We start from the raw sequence: 20,448 nt of genomic DNA, 5'->3' as shown, positions 1-20,448 counted from the left end.
AAATCTGCAACAATCTGGAATAAATTAATTTAGAAGTAGTTGATGAATGCAGTGAAGTGGGAGATTTGTGTCCTAGTAACAAAATGAATTTGTATTTATAGTATCTAATAACACTTTGGCAAAGATTAATAAAAATATTTCTTGTACTTGTGAAAAAAAAAAAAAAGCCAATCCATTTCTGGAGTTTTGCATAATGGCAGCATCAGCAAAACGGAACAGGGAGGCTCTACCCCAGGCTGAGGAAACTGCTGGGTCTGGGACGCTTTCTCTGGGGTCCGTGGCAGGCTGCTCCCCAGCCACCGTGGTGTGGGCGCAAGCACTCACGCAAACCGGAGCAGGCATGCATGGCCAGGAGCGCGAGCCCCAGCACTGCTCTCCCTGGACCCATCCACAGGGTGGGCAGGCCTCCCCCAACCCTGACAGCAGGCAAAGACAGCCTCCCTGAGTCTGGGTGGGGGCCGAGGTCCTTGGTCTGGGGGTGCTTGTCCTTTGACCGGGGTCCTGGTAACAAGTGTAGGCTCTGGAAACACCCAGAACTTCCCACCTCCTACTCACAGGCCGGTCACATCGCCTCCTTGAGCTTCCATTTTCCCATCTCTAAAATGGGGGCAGTGGCTGAGAGATTCCAAAAGGAGCCAAGAGGTCACTCTGGTGGGCACTCTTACGCACAATACAGACAATGCTTTTTAGGTTCTAATGACCTGGAATAGCTAGCAGTAAATACCTGAAACTTTTGAACTACAACCCAGAACCCTTGAATCTTGAAGACGATTGTATAAAAGTGTAGCTTATGAGGGGTGACAATGTGATTGGGAAAACCATGTGGATCACACTCCCCTTTGTTCAGTGTATGGATGGATGAGTAGAAAAACGGGGGCAAAAAAAAAAAAAAGGCACCCAAGTGTTCTTTTTCACTTTAATTTTTATTCTTATTATTTTTGTGTGTGTGGTAATGAAAATGTTCAAAAATTAATTTTGGTGATGAACGCATAACCATGTTATGGTACTGTGAACAACTGATTGTATGCTCTGTATAACTGCATGGTATGTGAATTTATCTCAATAAAATTGAATTCAAAAAAAATTAAATGTGGGCAGTGACAGCACTGACTTTGCAGAGCTACTGTGAGGATCCCGTGACGTGCAGCTCGGCCCCTGGGAGACCTGCACAGCGCAGGCGCCTCGGGGCTACCCGACTAAGGTAGAGAGGAAGCCCGAGGGCCGGACAAGGCACCATCAGGGAAGCCTGGGGAAGGGAGATGCGGGAGCCACAGGGGGACAGGCTTACTCCTGGAGGGGAAGCACTGTGGGGTGGGGTGGGGGGTGGGTTCAAGTGTTCTTTGCTGTTTTTCAGGCAGGTGCTAATTGTTCTACAATAAATAAGAGGCTTTTTGCAAAAAGCAGCATTTAGCATGCACAATAATGCAAGGAAATCATTTTATTGCGTCTAAACTTTCCCAGCATCCTTGCCCTGCTTCTGGGTCTGCCCCAGCAGATGGAGTCAGTGTGAGCAGCCCCCAACCTTCCGCTCCAGCACCACCCCAGGCCCTGTGAATCCGGACACTCCGTGCCCTTCGCACGTGCCCCCCACCCCATGCTCCCTCTCAGCTACTCTTCAAGGGGAAATGCCAAACACTCTTGAAAAAATGAGAGCCCATTGTACTCAAACAATAGGACCCCGAGGGCTGCTTCCTACCAGGGATAAAAATATTTACAGGAAAATATATGGTACCCCCCACCCCACCTCCTGCCCCAGAGGGGGCTTTGCTGCAGCTCTCAGTTGTCTAAATTTAGACCCGAGGCCTACCAGAAACTCAGCCCTCCAGCCACGGCCCCTTCCTAGAAAGAAAGAGCTCTTCTGGCATCCTGGCAAGAACCCCCCACCCACTCCCCTGGCTTCTTCAGTTTGTGGCCCCCTCCCTGCCTGGGAGGAACCCCGAGACAGGAGCTGGGAAGACCACAGCAGAGCCGTCCCAGCCCGGCGGGAGCCGGGGGAGCCAGTGGAGGCCCAGTACCCCTCTCCAGCGCCCTCCCCTTCAAGCCTCCCCCAGATCTTTGGGCAGCTTGAAATGAGGCTGGCTGCGGGTGTGGGTTTTATTTTTAAGACTTTATTTTTAAGAGTCGTGTTTCAATTGGAAGGCCTACAGGAAATGAAATGGAACCCGACAACCCAGGCAAAATATTTTTGAACCTGCACAGCTCTCAGCTGCCGCACGGGGAGCCTGTGTGGTTACAGCGGAGGCTCTGGGCCAGGCAGCCCAGGTTTAGGCTCGGGGCTGGGTCCCTACTGCGAGCCTGGACATGTGACAGCCTCTCTGAACTCTCAGCCTCAGTTTCCACATCTGTGATGTGAACATAACCATAGCACCTCCCTCAGAGGGGCATCCTGAGGGCTAAATGAGCAGTGACCACACAAAACAAGCACTGTTTGTTGTTGTTGTTATTATTATTATTTTTATCCTAGGATCTTGGTTAATGACTTACATGATCATCAATTTCCTGGATGCCAAAACAAAACCAACAATCCCCGCTTCTCAGAGATCATGGGTGATTTACATGCTACTTTCTCTTTTCCTACAATGAGTCTGCACCTCTCTTGATGCCCCGCACAGAGAAAATGCTTAGTGGCCGGCAGCCCCTCCCTCACTTCTGTGTCCAGATAGGGAGCAGTTCCAGCCCTGCAGGGTCCCGGGCCTCCTTTTCCTGCCACACAGGTGTACACCTACTGGACACCCAGGCCGGGCACCTCTGCCCTGGTGCCGTCACTGGGTCTGGACATTGCCACGACACCAGAGAAACAAACAGCCTTTTCAGGGTCCCAAAGCAAAGGGGCTTGTGATGCTCCGAGAAGCCTGGGCACACACCCCTGACCTGCCCTCACCCAGGCAGGCTGGGGTCCCAGCACAAAGGGCCCTTGGCTAGGAATCAGGATCCGGTTCTGGTCCTGCCTTCCCCCTTCCTGTGAGAGCCATTAAACGCTCAGCTCCAGCCTTTGTGCATACTTTCCCTCTTCTTCCAGCAAATTTTACCTCAGCCGCTGTGTCCTCAGCTTAGATGGCCCTTCTTCAGGGGAGCCCTCCTGGATAAAGTCAGGTGCCCGCTGCCTGTGTTCCCCCAGTCATCTCCAAGCTCGCGTTTCACTGTGTAAACGGCTGTTCACTGCCTGTCTCCCTGAGGGTCTGTGGGAGCAGCGAGGGCAGCGAGAAGCAGCCAAGGTGGGTGTCCTCAGCTGTAGCTGTGCCTGTCTGTCCCACGCACCCTCCATCGCTCTCCCAGGGTGATTCCTGAGTCTCATCAGCATGTTTCCTTCCAAAAAACTGCAGGGCTCCTTCCAGCCTTGAGAACCCAGCACCTTCTGTTTCTTTTCCACCTCTGCTCCATCACCAACCCCAGCCCCACACCAGGGTCCCCTCCCAGGAGGCTTTGCTTGCCTTCTTCGGCGGAAACTGACCCTCAGGCAGGAGCCAGGCAAGGTCCAATCCCTCACTCGACAAATATTTACTGGGCAAACATGATACTACATCAATGAGAGGATAACATCAAGGCCAGAGACAATGAGAGCAGCAGCCAGCGTTCCCAGGGCCCCTTCCCTGCGTCAGGCACCCAGGCGGCTGGAACCTTTAGCCCTCACGTCCGCCCTGTGAAGGAGGTGCTCTCATCCCCATTGTACAGATGAGTAAATGGAGGCTCCGCACGAGGAAGTCATTTGCCCACAGGCACACAGCCTGCAAGGGGCGGAGCTGGACTTGAGCCCCAGTGCTGAGATGAAGGGGTTCACCTGGGGGCATCACCCACAATGAGCAAAGGGGCCTCAACCACAGACCCTGCTCATCTGCCTATTTAGAAGCCAGGCAGGATCCTTAGAGACCATAGCAACAACAATGGGAAACTGAGGCCCAGAGAAGTGAAGGCACTTGCCCAAGGCCCCAGGACGAGTGGGTGGCAGCATGAACCCCGAAGCCGGCTCAGCACCTCACCTTGCGCCAGAGAAGCTGGGCCTGCGGCAGCCCCGTGCCCTCAATCTCGTGGCGCATGCTGCTGAACAGAGCGACGCCATACTGGTCCTTGTAGAAATGGAGGAACTCCGTCAGGATCTTCCCGGTTTTCTCTGAAAGGGAAGGAAAAACAGCAACATGAGGTCCTCGTGACTATTTACACACAGCAACACTCCTGCAGGGAGAGACATCCACAAAGCCCCAAATTCCAGCATGTAAAATTGTTTGCACAAGCTCCTCGCTTTCATCTGCATCGCACTTCAGGCCAGAGTCGTGCATTTCCTGCACACACACCATCACCCTGGGAAAGGTGAACCACTGTCAGGAACATGGGCAGTGATTGTGGGTGGAGAAATCACCAAAGAGAAAACACAAAAAACCAACACTCAGCCTTGCCAGTAATCAAATAAATGCAAACTGAACCGACTTCCCACCCTCTGCTCCCCTGCCCTGACTGGTAAAGGCTTTGAACAGATTGGCAATACCCAGGGCTGGCGAGGACCTGGAGAAACAGGTGGGGGGTGTTGTAAATTGGGACAACCTTTTGGAGGGTGTTTGGTGGCAGCGTGCACAACCTTAAGGACGTGTGCTGGGCCCCCTGGCGCAGATGCACCAATCACCAGAAACAACCCAAATGTGCATCGATAGGAAATGATTCAATAAATAATGGTTCACTCAGCACAGTAAAAGGATTAGGGGAATGTGTATATAACAGTGATGGGAGGGTGTCCACCCTGTGCAAAGAAAAGCAAGTTACAGAATCACATGTCAAATATCATCTCATTAAGAAAAATGATTCCTGTTTGTGCCTATAAATTACTTATGCTTGGATCTTAGAGAAAAAATTTGGGAAGGCAGCTTGCCCAAGTGTTAAGGGGGGTCCTTTAGGTGTTGGGTCCACGGAGTGCAGACTGAATTTCACTTTCTGCTTTATTCGCTTTTATAGCATTTGCATTATTCGCATTATTTTACTGGCATGATTCTTTCTACAATAAAAAATAAGCTTTCTGATGGATATAGTAGGAACAAGTTCACAGAAATGTTGCTATATTAGGTAACTTTCTTGGGGTAAAGTAGGAACATGTTGGAAGTTAAGCAGTTATCTTAGGTTAGTTGTCTTTTTCTTACTCGCTTGTTATGGTCTCTTTGAAATGTTCTTTTATTGTATGTTTGTTTTCTTTTTAACTTTTTTTTCATACAGTTGATTTAAAAAAGAAGGGAAAGTTAAAAAAAAAAAAGAAGAAAAACAAGGAAAAAAAAGATGTAGTGCCCCCTTGAGGAGCCTGTGGAGAATGCAGGGGTATTGGCCTACCCCACCTCGATGGTTGCTAACATGACCACAGATATAGGGGACTGGTGGTTTGATGGGTTGAGCCCTCTACCATAGGTTTTACCCTTGGGAAGACGGTTGCTGCAAAGGAGAGGCTAGGCCTCCCTATGGTTGTGCCTAAGAGCCTCCTCCCGAATGCCTCTTTGTTGCTCAGATGTGGCCCTGTCTCTCTGGCTAAGCCAGCTTGAAAGGTGAAATCACTGCCCTCCCCCCTACGTGGGACCAGACACCCAGGGGAGTGAATCTCCCTGGCAACGTGGAATATGACTCCCGGGGAGGAATGTAGACCTGGCATCGTGGGACGGAGAACATCTTCTTGACCAAAAGGGGGATGTGAAAGGAAATGAAATAAGCTTCAGTGGCAGAGAGATTCCAAAACGAGCCGAGAGGTCACTCTGGTGGGCACTCTTACGCACACTTTAGACAACCCTTTTTAGGTTCTAAAGAATTGGGGTAGCTGGTGGTGGATACCTGTAACTATCAAACTACAACCCAGAACCCATGAATCTCGAAGACAGTTGTATATAAATGTAGCTTATGAGGGGTGACAATGGGATTGGGAAAGCCATAAGGACCACACTCCACTTTGTCTAGTTTATGGATGGATGAGTAGAAAAATAGGGGAAGGAAACAAACAAACAAAGGTACCCAGTGTTCTTTTTTACTTCAATTGCTCTTTTTCACTCTAATTATTATTCTTGTTATTTTTGTGTGTGTGCTAATGAAGGTGTCAGGGATTGATTTTGGTGATGAATGTACAACTATGTAATGGTACTGTGAACAATCGAAAGTACGATTTGTTTTGTATGACTGCGTGGTATGTGAATATATCTCAATAAAATGAAGATAAAAAAAAATAATAATAAGCATTCCCATGTACCAAGTTAACAACCGTTTTCCTCCACGGGCTGCTCTCTTCTGCTGAAGCAGCTTCTGAACAGAGTGACCCAGCGCGCAGCTGGCCCTCGGTGTCTTTGCTGCCTCAGCATCCCGGATCACAGAGGAAGGAAACTGAGGCTGGAGAGGGACACGGCCCACGACGAGAGGGCCGTCTCCTTGAAAGAGGCTTCCGGGTCCTGAGAAGCTGCTGCCTGCGCCCTGCCCTGGGGGTTGCACTGGCTCACTGTGCAGCTCCCTCTCTAGGCCTCGGTTTCCCACCCGCACACCGAGAGGCTGGACTCACTAACGGACAGGCCCTGCCATCTCTGATAGCATTGGAGTTCAGGTTTCGAAGACGGGTCTTTCCTCCAAGGAGAAACGGCTGCCATGACCTGCCTCTGCATGGCCCGTCTCCAGACACCAAGGGCACCGGCTAGGACAGCATCTCATTAAATCCTCCCAACAGCTCCACTTCACAGGAGAGCAGAGACCCAGAGAGGTGACGCCTCTGGCATAAAGTCACAGAGCTGGCAGGCAGTCCCGGGGCCCAGCCAGGAGGTGGTGGCTGGGGAGAGGGGTGGAAGCCTTCACATCCCCACACCCTAGAGAGGAGAACCCCCAGTCTCGCTGACAGAGGGGAAGGGACCGGGAGAGAGGAGGGGGGGGAGGCACGCACTCTTTCCAGAGGCAGGTTGGCCCATCAGCCCCTGTCCTGTGACCTTTCCTGGAATGAAGGCAGGTCTGTCCAGATTCCAGTTTGGAGGGAGGAAGGGGAGAACAAATGAGGAATTTGCTTTGAATGCCTGCTTTTTAAAAACCATAAACTACCAGAACACTCTCAGAGACCATGGGAACTGTTTTGAAATGATGAGGCAGGGGAAGGGGTGGGAGAGACTAGGGTAAGGACAGGGAGATAAGGGGAGATTATGACGTGGATCAGCATCACAATCAGCCACCATTTTTTGAGTGTTAACTATGAGTTTTACTAGTCCCCAAGAATCTTCATGAAAACCCTAAGGAGTCAGCACTACTGTTTTCCTGTCTTAGGACTGAGCAGGCTGGCAGAACCAGGACTCAAGAGCAGGGTTCCCAGCCACCAGCCCATGCAGCCGCAGCCCCAGGCTCTGTCCCAGCTCTGCCCTGGCACTCAGCGGCAGCAGAGCGGGAGGTGTTACCAGCATGGCCGGCAGGATGGGCAAGGCTCTGCCCCTCTCTGGGCTCAGTCTCCAATCTGAAAATGCAGGCTTGTGCCCGCTGACCTCAAGGCTCCTGGGCTGCCCGACCCAGCCCTGGTGTACCTGGCCCTCACATACACCCCCACCTCCCAGCTGGCCAGGAGCTACCACCCTAACCCTGAGGGAGCAGGCCCAGGAGGAAGCTGCCACCCTGTGTCAGAACTCGCACCCAGGTCTGCCTATCCCACGGCATGCTCTCAGCTTCCAGGACAGCCCAGGACGGTGCATCCAGACAGGGAGTAGCTGGGTACAGAAGGTCCCCTGGGGCTGGAAGGGTACAGCTGAGCCAGGCAAAACCGAGCCAGGAGGAGGCCCAGGCAACATCCCGGCAAGGGATGTCAAGGACCAAGTCGGGTGGGGCTGCAGGCTGGACAGGAAGCTGTGGGGAGCCCTGAGGAAGTGAGAATCAGGAGGCAGTGACCCACCGCCTGTGAGGGCGGGAGCCGGAGGCGAGGATGAGGCTCAGGTTTGAGTCCCACAGCAGGTCAGTGCTGCCTACAGGCCCAAAGCAGTCAGGGGGCCCAGGGGGGCCAGGGCAGGTGGGGGGCAAGGATGAAACTCATTCTAGGTATATTTGTTGGGATGCATCAGACAAGTTAACCACATGGGACTGTGGGACCAGAGTCCAGGAGCAGTGGAGGCGGGCACAGGGCATGGGGGAGGTCGGAGTGGAGGGTGGAGACAGGAGAGGGAACGGGCAGAAACTCGGGGGGCTCCTCAATTAACAGAGAAGGAAAAGGGACCAGCCCCACCTGTCCTGCACCCCCAAAAACAAACCGCAGAGGCTGCGCCCCTGATTTTACCTACTTGTAATTCCAGGCATGCCTTGCTATACAAACTCAAGAGCTACATAGAGCTGGGTCAATTTTCAGATAAACCCTTTGCTATCTGAAACTCCAGAACCAAACAGATGGGAAAGTGTGGGATTCTCTCCTTCCAACCTTGCTCTCGGAATGCAGGCACCAGATGGATGGGGATGGCGAGGGATGCTGACATTTCTCTAAGGATTGCAAACTCCACAAGGGGCCTGGATCCCTCCTGCTCACCACTGGAGCCTCAGTGGTGGGGCATGGGCGGGGGGGGGAGCCCAGTCGACAAACAGTTACCGAGTGCCCATCTGCACCATAAGGACTGGGAAAGCAGCTGGGCAGGCAGCGGGACACCAGCAGTGTCAGGTGAGGGGTGGGGGCAAGGGCATTCTGCAAGGGGCTAAGAGGAAGGTGTGGAGGCAGCACAGGACTGGTGTGCTCAGAGCGGGTTGGCAGCTAAGAGAGAGCCAGAAAGGGAAGACGGAGGGAACAGGGCTGCAGGGGGCTTCTTGGCAGAGGCAGTGCTGAGCACATTTTTGTGAGATGTCCTAAGACAGCTTGGGAGGAACTACCACGTGCTTGGTACAAAGGAAGTGACACAGGACTCGAGGAGTAGCAGGGCAACTCGGCACGCATCCCAGAGGAACCTAAGAGGCCACCGGACTCAGAGAGGCAGGAGAGGGAAGGGCCCAGCTGGCAAAGGGCTTGATTAGGGGATGCCCCAGCTGGGGCACCCAGGGGCCTCTCTGGGCAGACGCAACAGGAGGAGGCCCCTGGCTGGCAGTGTGGAGCTGGGGGGGCTCAGCAGCAGGGCCAGGCTGGCCACTCCTCTGGCCTGCTGAGCTCAGGGACAACAGCCCTGGCACCACCACCCCCCCTTGCCACGGGTCTTCCATGACCCCTCCCTGTAAATGCTGTACAGCACCCCACTTATTTCCTTCCTGCCACCCCTGCAGTGGCCACCTCACTGGAGCTGCCAGAGGGATTTCACGACTCCAATCTGTGCATGGTCCCTCTCTCCCACACCTGCCTACACTTCACCAGCTCTTCCTGTTTCCTCCCACGGCCTCTGGAAACACCATGTGCCAAGGATTTGGGGCACATGTCAATAGGGGTCAGGGCCTCCGAGACCAGGGCTCACCACCCCAAGGGGCACTATGAGCCAGAGAGGGTGAGGGGCTCACCTAAGCCACAGGACCAGCCAAGGAGGTCAGGGCTCGAGCCCCATCCTGCTGACCCCCTCCTGGTTCTAGCTCCAGCCACTGCCCAGGGCACAGCTCGCGGCCCCAACTCCAGAGACAGGGATGGCCTCGGGCGTCCTGGGCCAGTAACCAGAAGGCCCCAGCTGGCTTCTGGGAACTACAGAGACGCTGGGGCGGAGCAACCTGAGGGCATCTGGCAGCCCTGTCCCCTTCCAATTCTCCCCTAGTCCTCCCTCCCTCCTTGCCCTGACTCATTGACTCACCTGGTGCCATCAGAGGGAGATGGTATGGGGGAGAGGAACAGGGCCTGCCCTCCGGCCCCACACCAGCCCTGCCTGCTGCCAAACCCTCCAGAGCCTTGAGCTCTGGAAACGGGCAAACAGAACCCACTTCGGGGCTAGCATGGGAGGCACTTAGCTCAGGGCCCTCATAAATGTTACTGCTAATTATAGTCGTGCTCAGTTTATAACAAGGGTAAGAGATTGTTTGAAATTTTTATTAGCAGGTATAACTTTTATAGTTTTTAAAGACAACAAAGATTTTTTTTTTAAGAACCAGCATAGAAATCACAAAATAATTCTGATAATGCTGAGTAGCCTTCAACAGATAAAGTTGGGACAAAAGGGGCAATTCTAGGAGGAGGGAGGAAGGCTTGGCACAGGCAAAGGTGAGGTGGTGGCAGAGCAGAGGCGTGCTGCATGTCCGTGGGTCCATGTCTGTGTGTCCAAGGAAAACCCAGGAACCCAGGGCTCCCACTGGACCTTGCGTGAGCTCCTTTAGCCTAAACTTCAGCCTCTGCTAGTGTCCCCCTTTGTGCCCCGCTGCCAACAATACACCCCCAGATTCTTCAAATGGCCCCAGAGGTGAGGACAGGTAAATAAAAATCCCCACTCCACAGGTGTATAAACCAAACCCCAGTCAAAATTAAATGGCTCATGAAAGGCCATTTCACCCCATGGGTCAGTCAACAAAACTACATACGAGCACCCACGTGGGGCTGATGTGGGAGGGGCCTGCCTGGGGCAGCCCATGAATTCTGGGAGCAGGGCTGAGTGCCCTGACCTGTGTCCAGCCACCACGTGGCTCCACAACCTCAGGGAGCCACTGCCTCCGTCTCCGTGTCTCATCTGGAACATGAGGGTGCAGGACATGGGGGCCAGGGTAAAAGACACACACATGCATACACACATGCACACACACACAGCTGCACACACACTCAGGAGGTGGAGCTGAGTGGAGCCTTTAAGCAAGCCAGCTGAGGAAAGGGGAGCTCTGCGGATCTTAGGAAGGCTCCGCTTCCCAGATGGCCAGAGCCCTGTTCACAAGAGCTGTACCCTCTGGGATCACAGGGGTCCCCTCACCAGCCAGTCCTCCTAATTCTACCTCCAGAACTCCCAGAATTTACCAGGTGGACCCATCCCCCGAGCATGTTCGACAGCTCATTGAATCCTAATAGGTCTCCTCACCCCCCACTTTTCAGATAAGGAAACTGAGGCTCAGGGAGACCCAGTGACTTACTCAAGGGCATATAACCTGGAAGAGGAAAGAAGTGGGCTTTGAGCCTTGTGTGTGAAAAGCCCCCAGCAGCCTCTTAGGCTGCACGTAGCCACAATTTACAAAGCCCTGCATTTGTGTTCTCTTGCTGAGTCCTCGCCCAGCCCCCAGAGGAAGGCAAAGCAGGTGTGACTTTTCCCATTTTACAGATGGGGAAACAGCCTCAGTGAGGCAGAGTGACTTTCCCAAGGTTGCACATCTGGAGAGTGTCATCAGAGCTGGCAGGAAACCTTCACATCTACTGCATCCTTACGCGTCCTCTCTCTGGGCACCAATTTCTGTATCTGTTAAATGGGTGAGTGGGTCCCTGTCAGCTCAGCTGATCTAAAATCGCAACGATGATCTAATCAGTGCTACCCTGGCCCCCGGATGCTGGCCTCGGTGCCTCCTCCAGGCTGCTGCTGAATCAGCTCTCACCTGGCTGGATGGAAGGGCTAGGGGAGGAGTCGGGGGGAGAAGTGGACTTAGCACCACCCCACCTGCAAACAGGGCACCATCTCCCCACATGCACATGCTTCCCTCGTTCACCCAGCTCTGCCCCTTCTAGCTGTGTGACTGGGACAAGTCACCTCCCCTCTCCAAGCCTCTGTTTCCTCCTCTGCAAAGTGGCACTAGTACCTATCTAAGTACCTATCTAAGGTACTTAGTCTTGACAGAGTTCACATGTCACTAATGGGGCTCAAAAAGTGCCTCTTGTCCTGGGAGAGGAGCTTGAAATAGGCTGCACATCCCCCGGCCCAGCCCACCCGCAGGACCAATACCAACAGCGGCCAAGGAGGCCGGAAGAGTGTTAATCTCTGATTTTCCAAACTGACAATGTTGAGGATCATGCTACTTCCTGTGCCTGCCTGGAGTGAGATAGCAAGGGCCCGCAAGAGCTGGTGGGGCCTGAGTGGCAGGGGCGGAGTCCTGGGCCCACCGTGCAGACGGAAACTGAGGCTGAAAGAGGAGAAGGGGCTTGCTGAGCCAAGGATGGAAGAAGAAATGCAGGGGCCCTCTGACAATGGACCCAGAGAGACCTCAAAGAGCCTCAAAGGCCAAGCTAAGGAGTTTCTTTGCCTTCTCATGGCCCTCCCAGTGAGGCATTTCACCCGGACCATCCCCACTGAATCCTCAACTCACCCCAGGGGCGGGTGGTGGTGTACTGGGGACAAGAAGACTGAGATTGCAGAACAGAGACCCTCTGCCCAAGTCCCTCGGCTGGGAGCATCAAAGGCAGTATCTGAACCTGAGCCTAGGGGATCCCAGAGCCTGAGCCCAGAAGCCCACTCTACGCTGTGAGCATGGAGAAGAGGAGGATGATCTCCAGCCCAGATCACCTTCAGCCTCGTGTCAACCATGGGGGCTTCAGGTCACTTGTACCTGGTTTGGCCTGAGCTGAGGGAACCGTGCCAGACCCTGTCCCCGGCTCATCCGGTCCCTCCAGTGGGCTCCAGGGACGCACTTCACCCACAAGGCCAGGCCCAGTTTCAGGGTTTCAGGGCTGAGAGGTTTGCCGACTGAAACCAGGCAAGCAGCACTCTGCAGGGTGGGGCAGGCCCAGAACCTGCCTGCCTGGTTCCCAGAACACTGGGGAATGGGGGGGGGGGGGGGCAGGAGAAAAAGAGGCATGGAAGACACCAACCCCACCCATCCCAGAACGGAGGGAGCAGCAGAGAGGAGGAGCGGGGGCAGAGACTCAGTTTCCTTGTGTTGTGGAGTTGTCCAAAGTGCCACCATCCTCATTGTCTACCTGGGGTGGCAGGGAAAACTCAAGGTCCAGAGAGGTGGTGACACCCTCCTGGGGTCACACAACATGTCCCCAGTGGAACTGGGTTAGTGTGCCTGGCACCAGGTGCCTGATCCAGAGCCTTTCTCCTCACCACTCCTATTAACGATATTGACACATAATAGCAGAGGCTGTTTATTCAGTGTCTCCTCTGTGCCAGACATGGTGCTACACGTTTGCACATTTCATGCATTGTCGCCATTTTACAGAGGACACTGAGGCTCAGAGAGGTCAAGTGACTTCTCCAGGGATACACAGCTTATAAATGAAGCAGACACAGAATAGTCTGAGTGTACAGTTCACCAGGTAATAAAAGTTTGGGCAGATCCACCTCCCTCCCCACCTTCCTGGACTGGGCAGGAGCTCCACGCAGCACTGGCCCTGTGGGTGGCCCTGTCAGCAAGGTGGGACACCAGGAGGAGTGGGTAATGGCAGGTTCCATCAGCTAGCAGGGGAGGCGGTGCAGGCAGCTGGCCCACAGGAAGAGCCTAAACCAACAGCTGGGAACCCTTCAGAGCCAAAGTCAGAGGGGGCCTGTCCAGAAGGGGGACGAGCACCCAGAGAGGGCAAGGGACTGATCCAGGGTGGCCCTGTGAGCCAGCCCTCGAAGAGAGGATGCACTCAAGTCACCTGCACAGCAATGGCAGGTCGCTGGAACCTTGCTAGAGAGGGGCAGGCCCTGTTCCATTCCCCTCCCTGCCATGCCCTGCTCACCAGCACAAGACCATCAGGCTGAGGGAGCTTTTAGCTGACTAAATGGCCCATAGAAAGCCAGTAAATACAGCTCTCCCTGCCTGCACCGCTGGTGGCTGCCCTCCAGCCAGCCTATGCCCATCTTATGCCTGCCACGGTCCCCAAACCTCTACCACCTCCATCCCTGGCTCCTCCAATCCTTCCCACACACAGCAGCCAGAGGGATCTTTCTGCAGCAAGGCTCTCACCTGAACCTCCTGTGCTCAAAAACCTTCCATGGCTCCCACTGCCTCCGGGACAGAGGCCGAGCTCCCTAGCACCCCCTCACCCCCACCCCACCCCCCAGGGCCCTAAGTGGTCTGGCCCTTGCTTCCTTTCCTTTGCTGCCAGGACTTGCACAGCCTGCTCACCTGGTCTGGAACGCTTCTCCCTCCTCTTTGCTGAGCTCATTCCTCAGCTTTCCACTGAGCTGTTCCTTTCCCTGGAAAGTCCCCAGGCTGGGGGGGTGCCCCCAATTATTGCCACAGCCACCTGCCCAGTTGCTCAAGCAGTGGAGAAAGGCCTGTTCCTGGTCTGACTCTCCCAGGCAGTACCCACCACACCTGGGACAGAGCCTGGGACACAGCAGGAGGGAAGGAAGCCCAGAGCAAGGGGCCAGAAGGCAGCGACCTTGAATCCGGGCCACCCCTGGCAGGGAGCCGCCATCCCCACCGAGCAATAATGCTCCCCACACACACCCCAGAGATTCCTCAGCACAGAAAGGAGGTTTATGCCCAACCAGGGCCTTGGCTGGGTCCCGGCGACGAGGGAACATGCACAAAGCTATCCTTCTTCCTTGAGAAGGTGGCTGCCACCCACAAGGCTTCTCTCCCTGCCGGCCTCAGGTGCCCTGGAGGGACCCTCTGCTGGGTCACCCTTCCCTGGCACCAGTTATTAAAATGGAAAATCCTCTCCCCCTAAACAAGGCAGCCCCAGGCTGCCAAAGGCCTGATAATGAGAGCACCTGGCCCTGTGCATGCCAGCTCTGTGCAAAGGGCCAAGGAGGGAGATTCTGTCATCCTCCAAGTGCACAGATGAGGACAGAGGCACAGAGCAGGTAAGGAACCTACCTAACATAGCACAGCTCAGCAGGCACAAGGCCAGGGACACCTAACTCAGCCAGCGGGCCAGACACTCCACAGGGGGTTCCCCACATTGTAGCAGTGAGCCCCAACAGTGGCCCCAGGGGGTGGGTACAGGTATCATTCATTGAGGAGACAGAGGCTGGGAAGCCAAGTGACTTGTCCAAGGTCAGCTGGTTGTCAAGTGGAGGAGCCAGGGTCAAAGCTGGGGGTTTAAACCCACCCTAAAGTCCAAGGGCTGAGAAACAACACAGGAAGCGCTTTGCCAAGGCTCCTGCTGGACTGCGATGGCAGCAGGTCTGTATGCCCCTGGAGACTAGGGACTTGCCGGGCACACAGACTCGAATCCAAGCTCTACCCTGATCTCAACCCCAACTCCCTCCCCTTCCCTCCCCAGGCTATTTCCTAGACACAGCAGGCATTTCCAACCTCCCTGCTTCCACCTCTGCTGTGCCCTCCAGAACACCCTTTCCCCTCATTTCCACTCAAAAGCTTAGCCAGCCTTCAAGGCCCTACTCAAAAATCATCTCCTCTGTCACGGCGTTTTGCAGTGCCAATTGCATATAATTATAATAATAACTGCAGTATGAGATCATGCATGTAACAGTTAGCCAGTGCCAGGCACAGAGGCGGCTCCAGGTACATGTTAACAATTAGCTTCCACATGATTTCATTTAACCCTTACAACACTTGGAGAGATGGATCGTTATACCTATTTTATAAATGGGCAATGTGAGGCTCAGAGAGGTCAAGTGACTTGCCCAGCATCACACAGGTAGGAGTGAAACCAGCCCACGAGGAGCTCAGTAGTAGTTGTGGACTCTGCCAGGACATTCCCCACTCGACTGGCAGCCCCTGAGGGGCAGAGGTGGCACCCTGCTCACCTCTATATCCTGCACCCAACACAGAGTCTCACACAGGGAAGGTGCCTGGTAGGTGCTGAGGGGGCAGGAGGGGCAGGTAGGCACCCTTGGGAGAGCAGATGGGCTTCTTGCAGCACAGGTGTGTTCCATGGCGAAGCTCTGAGCACAAAGCAAGCCCTGAGCTCCGAACAGCTTGGGGCTGTGATCACCCCTCTGGGCCTCTGTTTTGTCACCTGTAAAATGGGGTATTATGGTTGTCCCCCCACCTCACAAGGTGGCTGGGGATCCTCAGGAGACCAGTGAGTCCTCAGGAGGCTGTGGCTTTGGTTGTTAGAAGCAGCCATCCAAAGGCAGGTGAGCCCTCTACATGCATGTTGCACTCATCTCAACCTTCGGCACACGGCGGAACCCCCACCTTGAGTGTTCCCTCACTCGCGAGCCAATCACATATGCTGACAACAGGACACTGGACCTGGGAAGGGCCCTCTGAGACGAAGTCCAAGTTCTCCAATGCACAGATGGGGAAAGTGAGGCTGGGGGAATGGAGAGGAAACTGCCCAAGTGACCCAGCTCCTCTGGGATCAGCATGGGAAGAAAGAAGTCAGTGGGGCCTTAGTACCCAGGGGAGGAAACTGGCATCTGTGGGTTCACAGCTTGAAGCCATCCAACACCCAGCCCCTCCACCTGGCCAGGCCCACGTGTGACCTTCTCAGGACCCCACCCCAGAATACCCAGGTCCCCCAGGCTCCACTCCCACAGCTCCTGGGCTTCTCCCTGGCACTCTCACATGGCTCCCTCAATACTGACTGCCCACAGCGACCCTGTTCACCATTCCTCCCCAGGACCAGCTCCCACCTGGCCCAGGTGTGGTGCTGCATAAACAAGAGCAAAATCAGCCTCTGCTGGGTAGAAGGTCATCCCAGTTCAGATGCCAGCACAGCCACCCCATCCTGAAGGCAGATTTGGGGCAAAGCGGCAGGCAGAGCCCTCACAAGCCCACTGGGATTTCTCACAAAGCTGGCTTTAAAACTCTTCTCAGTTAGCAAATATTTAACCAAGGCTCAGGGACAACAGGTCTGGTGGGGAAGGGTGTGGGGAGGGAGGTGGCCGAGGCGGAGGCCCAGAGAAAATGCCAAAAAAGGGCAGACTGAAGACCCGCCCGCCTGGGGCTGCCCTTTCCTTTACACCTCAGAGGCCTTCTCAGTGGGAGGAAGTCGATTCCCATCTTGACACAAACAGAGGGAAACAAAAGCCCTCTCATCCCCTCTCCGGCCCTCCCTCTCTGCCTGCTGCCTGCCAGGAACCCCAGGCCCACAGCCTACAGTCGGTGGCTTGTTCTAGGAGCCCAGGACTCAGGCGTCCTGCTCTCTGGGAACACCGACCCAAGCTGGGAGGGTGGAGAGGGGATGCCAAGCCCCATGCACACTGTGGGCAGCAGTGTCACCCACCCAGGGCAGGACAGGCCTGCCTACAACCACCCAGGCCTGCCACAAAATGGGGCGGGGAGGGCAGTGCCATGCCCACTTCTACTCCAGGGAGCACTCAGCTGTGTGTCTCGGGGTTCGGCTCCAAGGCCAGTGTCCTGAACCATCCTGTAATGATCAAGGCCATGCCCAAGGCCAACAGAGCCATGTAGAGCAGGGAGGGGTCAGGGCAGCCTGGAGAACCCCCCAGAGCTGTAAGACACCCCAGGAGGACTCACCACCTCGCACTGTACACTCCCCTGCTCCACTGCTCAACTTCCCCAAGAGCAGCGAGACATTGGGAACAAATCACAGCCCTGTGGTCCAGAGGCTTCACCTCTCCGAACCTCACTCTTCCCCTCTGTACACTGGCGATAATTATAGCTTCCACCTCCCAGGGTTGTTGTCACCAGGATCAGTCATGCTTGCTTGGCACAGAGGGAGAGGTTGATCTATGACAGCCAGTAATTTCATAAACAATAACTACCGTCCCCCTCACACCCAGTTACCCCTTTCTGTTGACTTTTCAGTTACCCCTTTCTGTTCACTTTTCCTCAGCAACACACCTCACCTGCACGCCTTTCTTCTCGTCCTCAGCCCCACTGGAGCCTGAGCCCTTTTAACCTGAGGCCTGGCCACCTGTCAAAACTCCCCTAGGCCCCAGGGAGCATCCCCATGCCACGTCCCAGGTGTCCTTGACACATCCCTGCTCTCAGCCAAGAGTCCGGGGCAGAGGCTGGGCTGGGGACCCAGGGCGCTCTGCCATGGCACACACACACCAGTGGGTGCCCAGCATGGGTCTAGGACCCTGTCCTGGGCCTGTTTAGAACCCACCAGCAACTCTCCTCTCAGGGTCCAGCCCGGAGGTGGACCTTAAGATGCCCAGGCAGAACTTGCTGACAGAACCCTTCCTGGCAGCCAGCATCACCACCCAGCCCTTGCCCATTATCCAAGAGGCAGGGCCTGAGGACAGAATTTGGTCTTCAGGGCAGGCCAAAATGGAAGCTGGCAGCAGAACTAAGGTCAGGTGAGGATCTCGGAGGTTTCATCTTGCCAGCCAAGAAAGGTTCTGTGTTGTTCTCACTCATTCACTCAGCAGCCACGGGCACTGGGCATTGAGGAGTGAGCAAGACTCCCCCTGCCATCAAGAGGACACCAGGTCTAATCATGGAGAGAGACTGTCAATAAAAAACTACACTGGGGTGTGATAAGTGCCCCAACTAGGAGAAGCATGGGAGGCCACTGGAACCCATAGGAGGGGCAGCTAACCCAAACTGCAGGGTCAACGAAGTCTTCCAGAAGGGGCAGCACCTGAGAGATGAAGAGGTGCTCACTAAGGAGGAGGGCTGGGGGGGGGGGGTACCAGGCAGGAGACACAGGAAATGCAAAGATTCAGACACGCGGAAAAGCATTAATCCGTTCCACCAATATTCATGAGCACCTTCTGCGTCAAGAAGGGCACTTTCAAGGAATACAGTGTCAAGGTTCTGGAATCAGATCTCAGTTCAAATACAGACTCTGCCACTCACTGGCTGGAGGCTTTGAGCGTGTGGCTTAACCTCTCTGAATCTCAGTTTCCTCCACTGTAAAATGAGAAGAGCAGCAGCACCCACCTCGCTGAGTTGTCCTAAGGAGTCAATGAAATGACTAAATCCACGGAGCCTGGGCAAATGGGGTTTGTGTTATCAACGATAGTAACTGGATAATTGAAAGACATTCCATTTGCCAGAGTGTTGGTGGCCGGGGGATGCACAGTCAGGGTGGGCAGCGGGGTTTTTAACAAGCACTCAGGAGCCCCTCAGTGTATCCACCAGTGACAATGGTGGGGCCTGGTGACGTGTTTCATGCCACAAAAACGACCCACAAAAAAGGGGATAGGAACAGCAGCTACCTGGTCCCCTTGCAAGCCAGCCAGGGGAGAGGAAGGTAGCAGCTTTGGGGTCCAATCTTTCTGGTCCCTTGAGTCGTCTGAGAGGTTAACAAATCACAAAGGAGAAGTGGAGAGAGAAACATCGATGAAGACTTCTGAGAGCAAACACCCGAACCACACACCACCAAACTGCTTGGCAGCCCAGCGGACCGTGCTCCTGCCTCCGGCTTCCCTCCCTGAGCTGCTTTGCCGCTGGTTTGTCATCACCAAGATGACACTGGCAGGGAAAAACAAGGGCCGCGAGTCCTTGTTCATTTATGTCACCAACTCATGTGCGGTCCTGGGCAAGTTCCTTTTCTCTCCCAGCCTCCACTTCCTTTAGCCAGCCTCACAAGAGGATAAGGCTAAAGGGAGAGACTAGAGAAAAAACGCTTTGTCGGCACCACGCCCTGAACTCCCGAGGCCAGGGCCCACGTGTGTCTTGCTTTCTGGGTATCCAGCCTTTGTACTTCCCATGTCTGTTTCTTGTTTTATTGCACTAAGACCTGCCAATCAATGCTAATGAAAATACTTCTAGGGTTTCATCCATAAGTGTGAGGCTTAGTACTTGATGAAAGGAGCTATAAGGGGCTGAGTACCAGGTACTCAGGGGCTGCTCAGGGAAAGGAGGGAGGACTTAGCTCTTCTCCCCAAACCAAGGAGTTGGATAATCCCCTGGGAAAACAGACACTGGGGGGCCCAGCCTCATAATGTCCATGCCAAGCTGGAGCTTGTTCTCAAGACGGACAGGACTCCAGGGCTTCCCTGGTGGGGGTGGGTGACCTAAGAGATGGGGGGCAACCCAGTAACTTGAGGGGTGCAAGCAGAGGCCGGAGGGCCAACTGGCATGGAGGCTGTGGAGAGAATCCGGTCCCAGGAGAGAGGGCGGCAGTAAAAACATGAGCTTTGGGACCAGACAAACTCACCCTCTCTACCATCAACCACAGAGCAGGACACTTAACTTTCCTGAGCCTCAGTTTCTTGATCCATAAAATGGGGGTAAAAAAAAGTACCACCCCAAAGAGCTGTTATGAGGACTGAATAAAGTGGCGTGTGATAAGAGCCCAATCAGTGCCAGCTGCTGTTTGTATTAGTGCCAGTCATCATGGCCCAACGCTAACAGAAAAGGGCTAAACACAGACGCACAAACCCCACACATTTCCTTACATGAGTGCCTGTCAATCCAGTGTCACTTCCGCTAAGCCCAAGCCAGGTATCGTCCCTGTGGACCCTGAGTCAGACTCCTCACTGCCCACCCATCACCTTCCCCCTCCACCCTCCGCCACCCCCCACGATCTCCTGGAGGCAGCTTCTGGCTCCCAGCTGCTGAGGGCAAGAGGGTAGGGTGGGGAGCAGAGGGAGGGCTCCTGCCTTCTTGAAGCCAGGGAGGGAGAGAAGGCGGGTGCGGAGGGGTGGGGGAGCCAATCTGAAGACTGCCTCATGTGCTTGCTGCTGGGCCAGAAGGAAACCCAATCCTGGGCTGGAATGCTAGATCCTCAGGATGGGAGGCTTTATGCAGATAGAAGATGGAAAGTTTATTCTAATAACAAAGACTGCCTTGCCTGTCCCACCCTTGGGTCACCGGCTGCAGGTCTCCTCAGGCTCCAGAGGTGGCCAGAGAGGAGGT

The 20,448-nt window shown here is 54.6% G+C and overlaps 1 protein-coding gene across 1 annotated transcript in view; it reads right to left on the bottom strand.

Annotated features, from left to right (window-relative positions):
* NIBAN2 (niban apoptosis regulator 2) overlaps positions 1 to 20,448 on the bottom strand; it is a 58,665-nt gene that overhangs the window by 18,965 nt on the left and 19,252 nt on the right. The window contains exon 2 of the mRNA XM_037797999.1: positions 3,978 to 4,108. Coding sequence (XP_037653927.1) covers positions 3,978 to 4,108 — 131 coding nt within the window. The remainder of the gene's footprint in view (positions 1 to 3,977; positions 4,109 to 20,448) is intronic.

Source organism: Choloepus didactylus, chromosome 10 (genome assembly GCF_015220235.1).
Source record: "Choloepus didactylus isolate mChoDid1 chromosome 10, mChoDid1.pri, whole genome shotgun sequence".
Taxonomy (NCBI): domain Eukaryota; kingdom Metazoa; phylum Chordata; class Mammalia; order Pilosa; family Megalonychidae; genus Choloepus; species Choloepus didactylus.
This window is presented reverse-complemented; position numbering and strand designations above follow the sequence as displayed.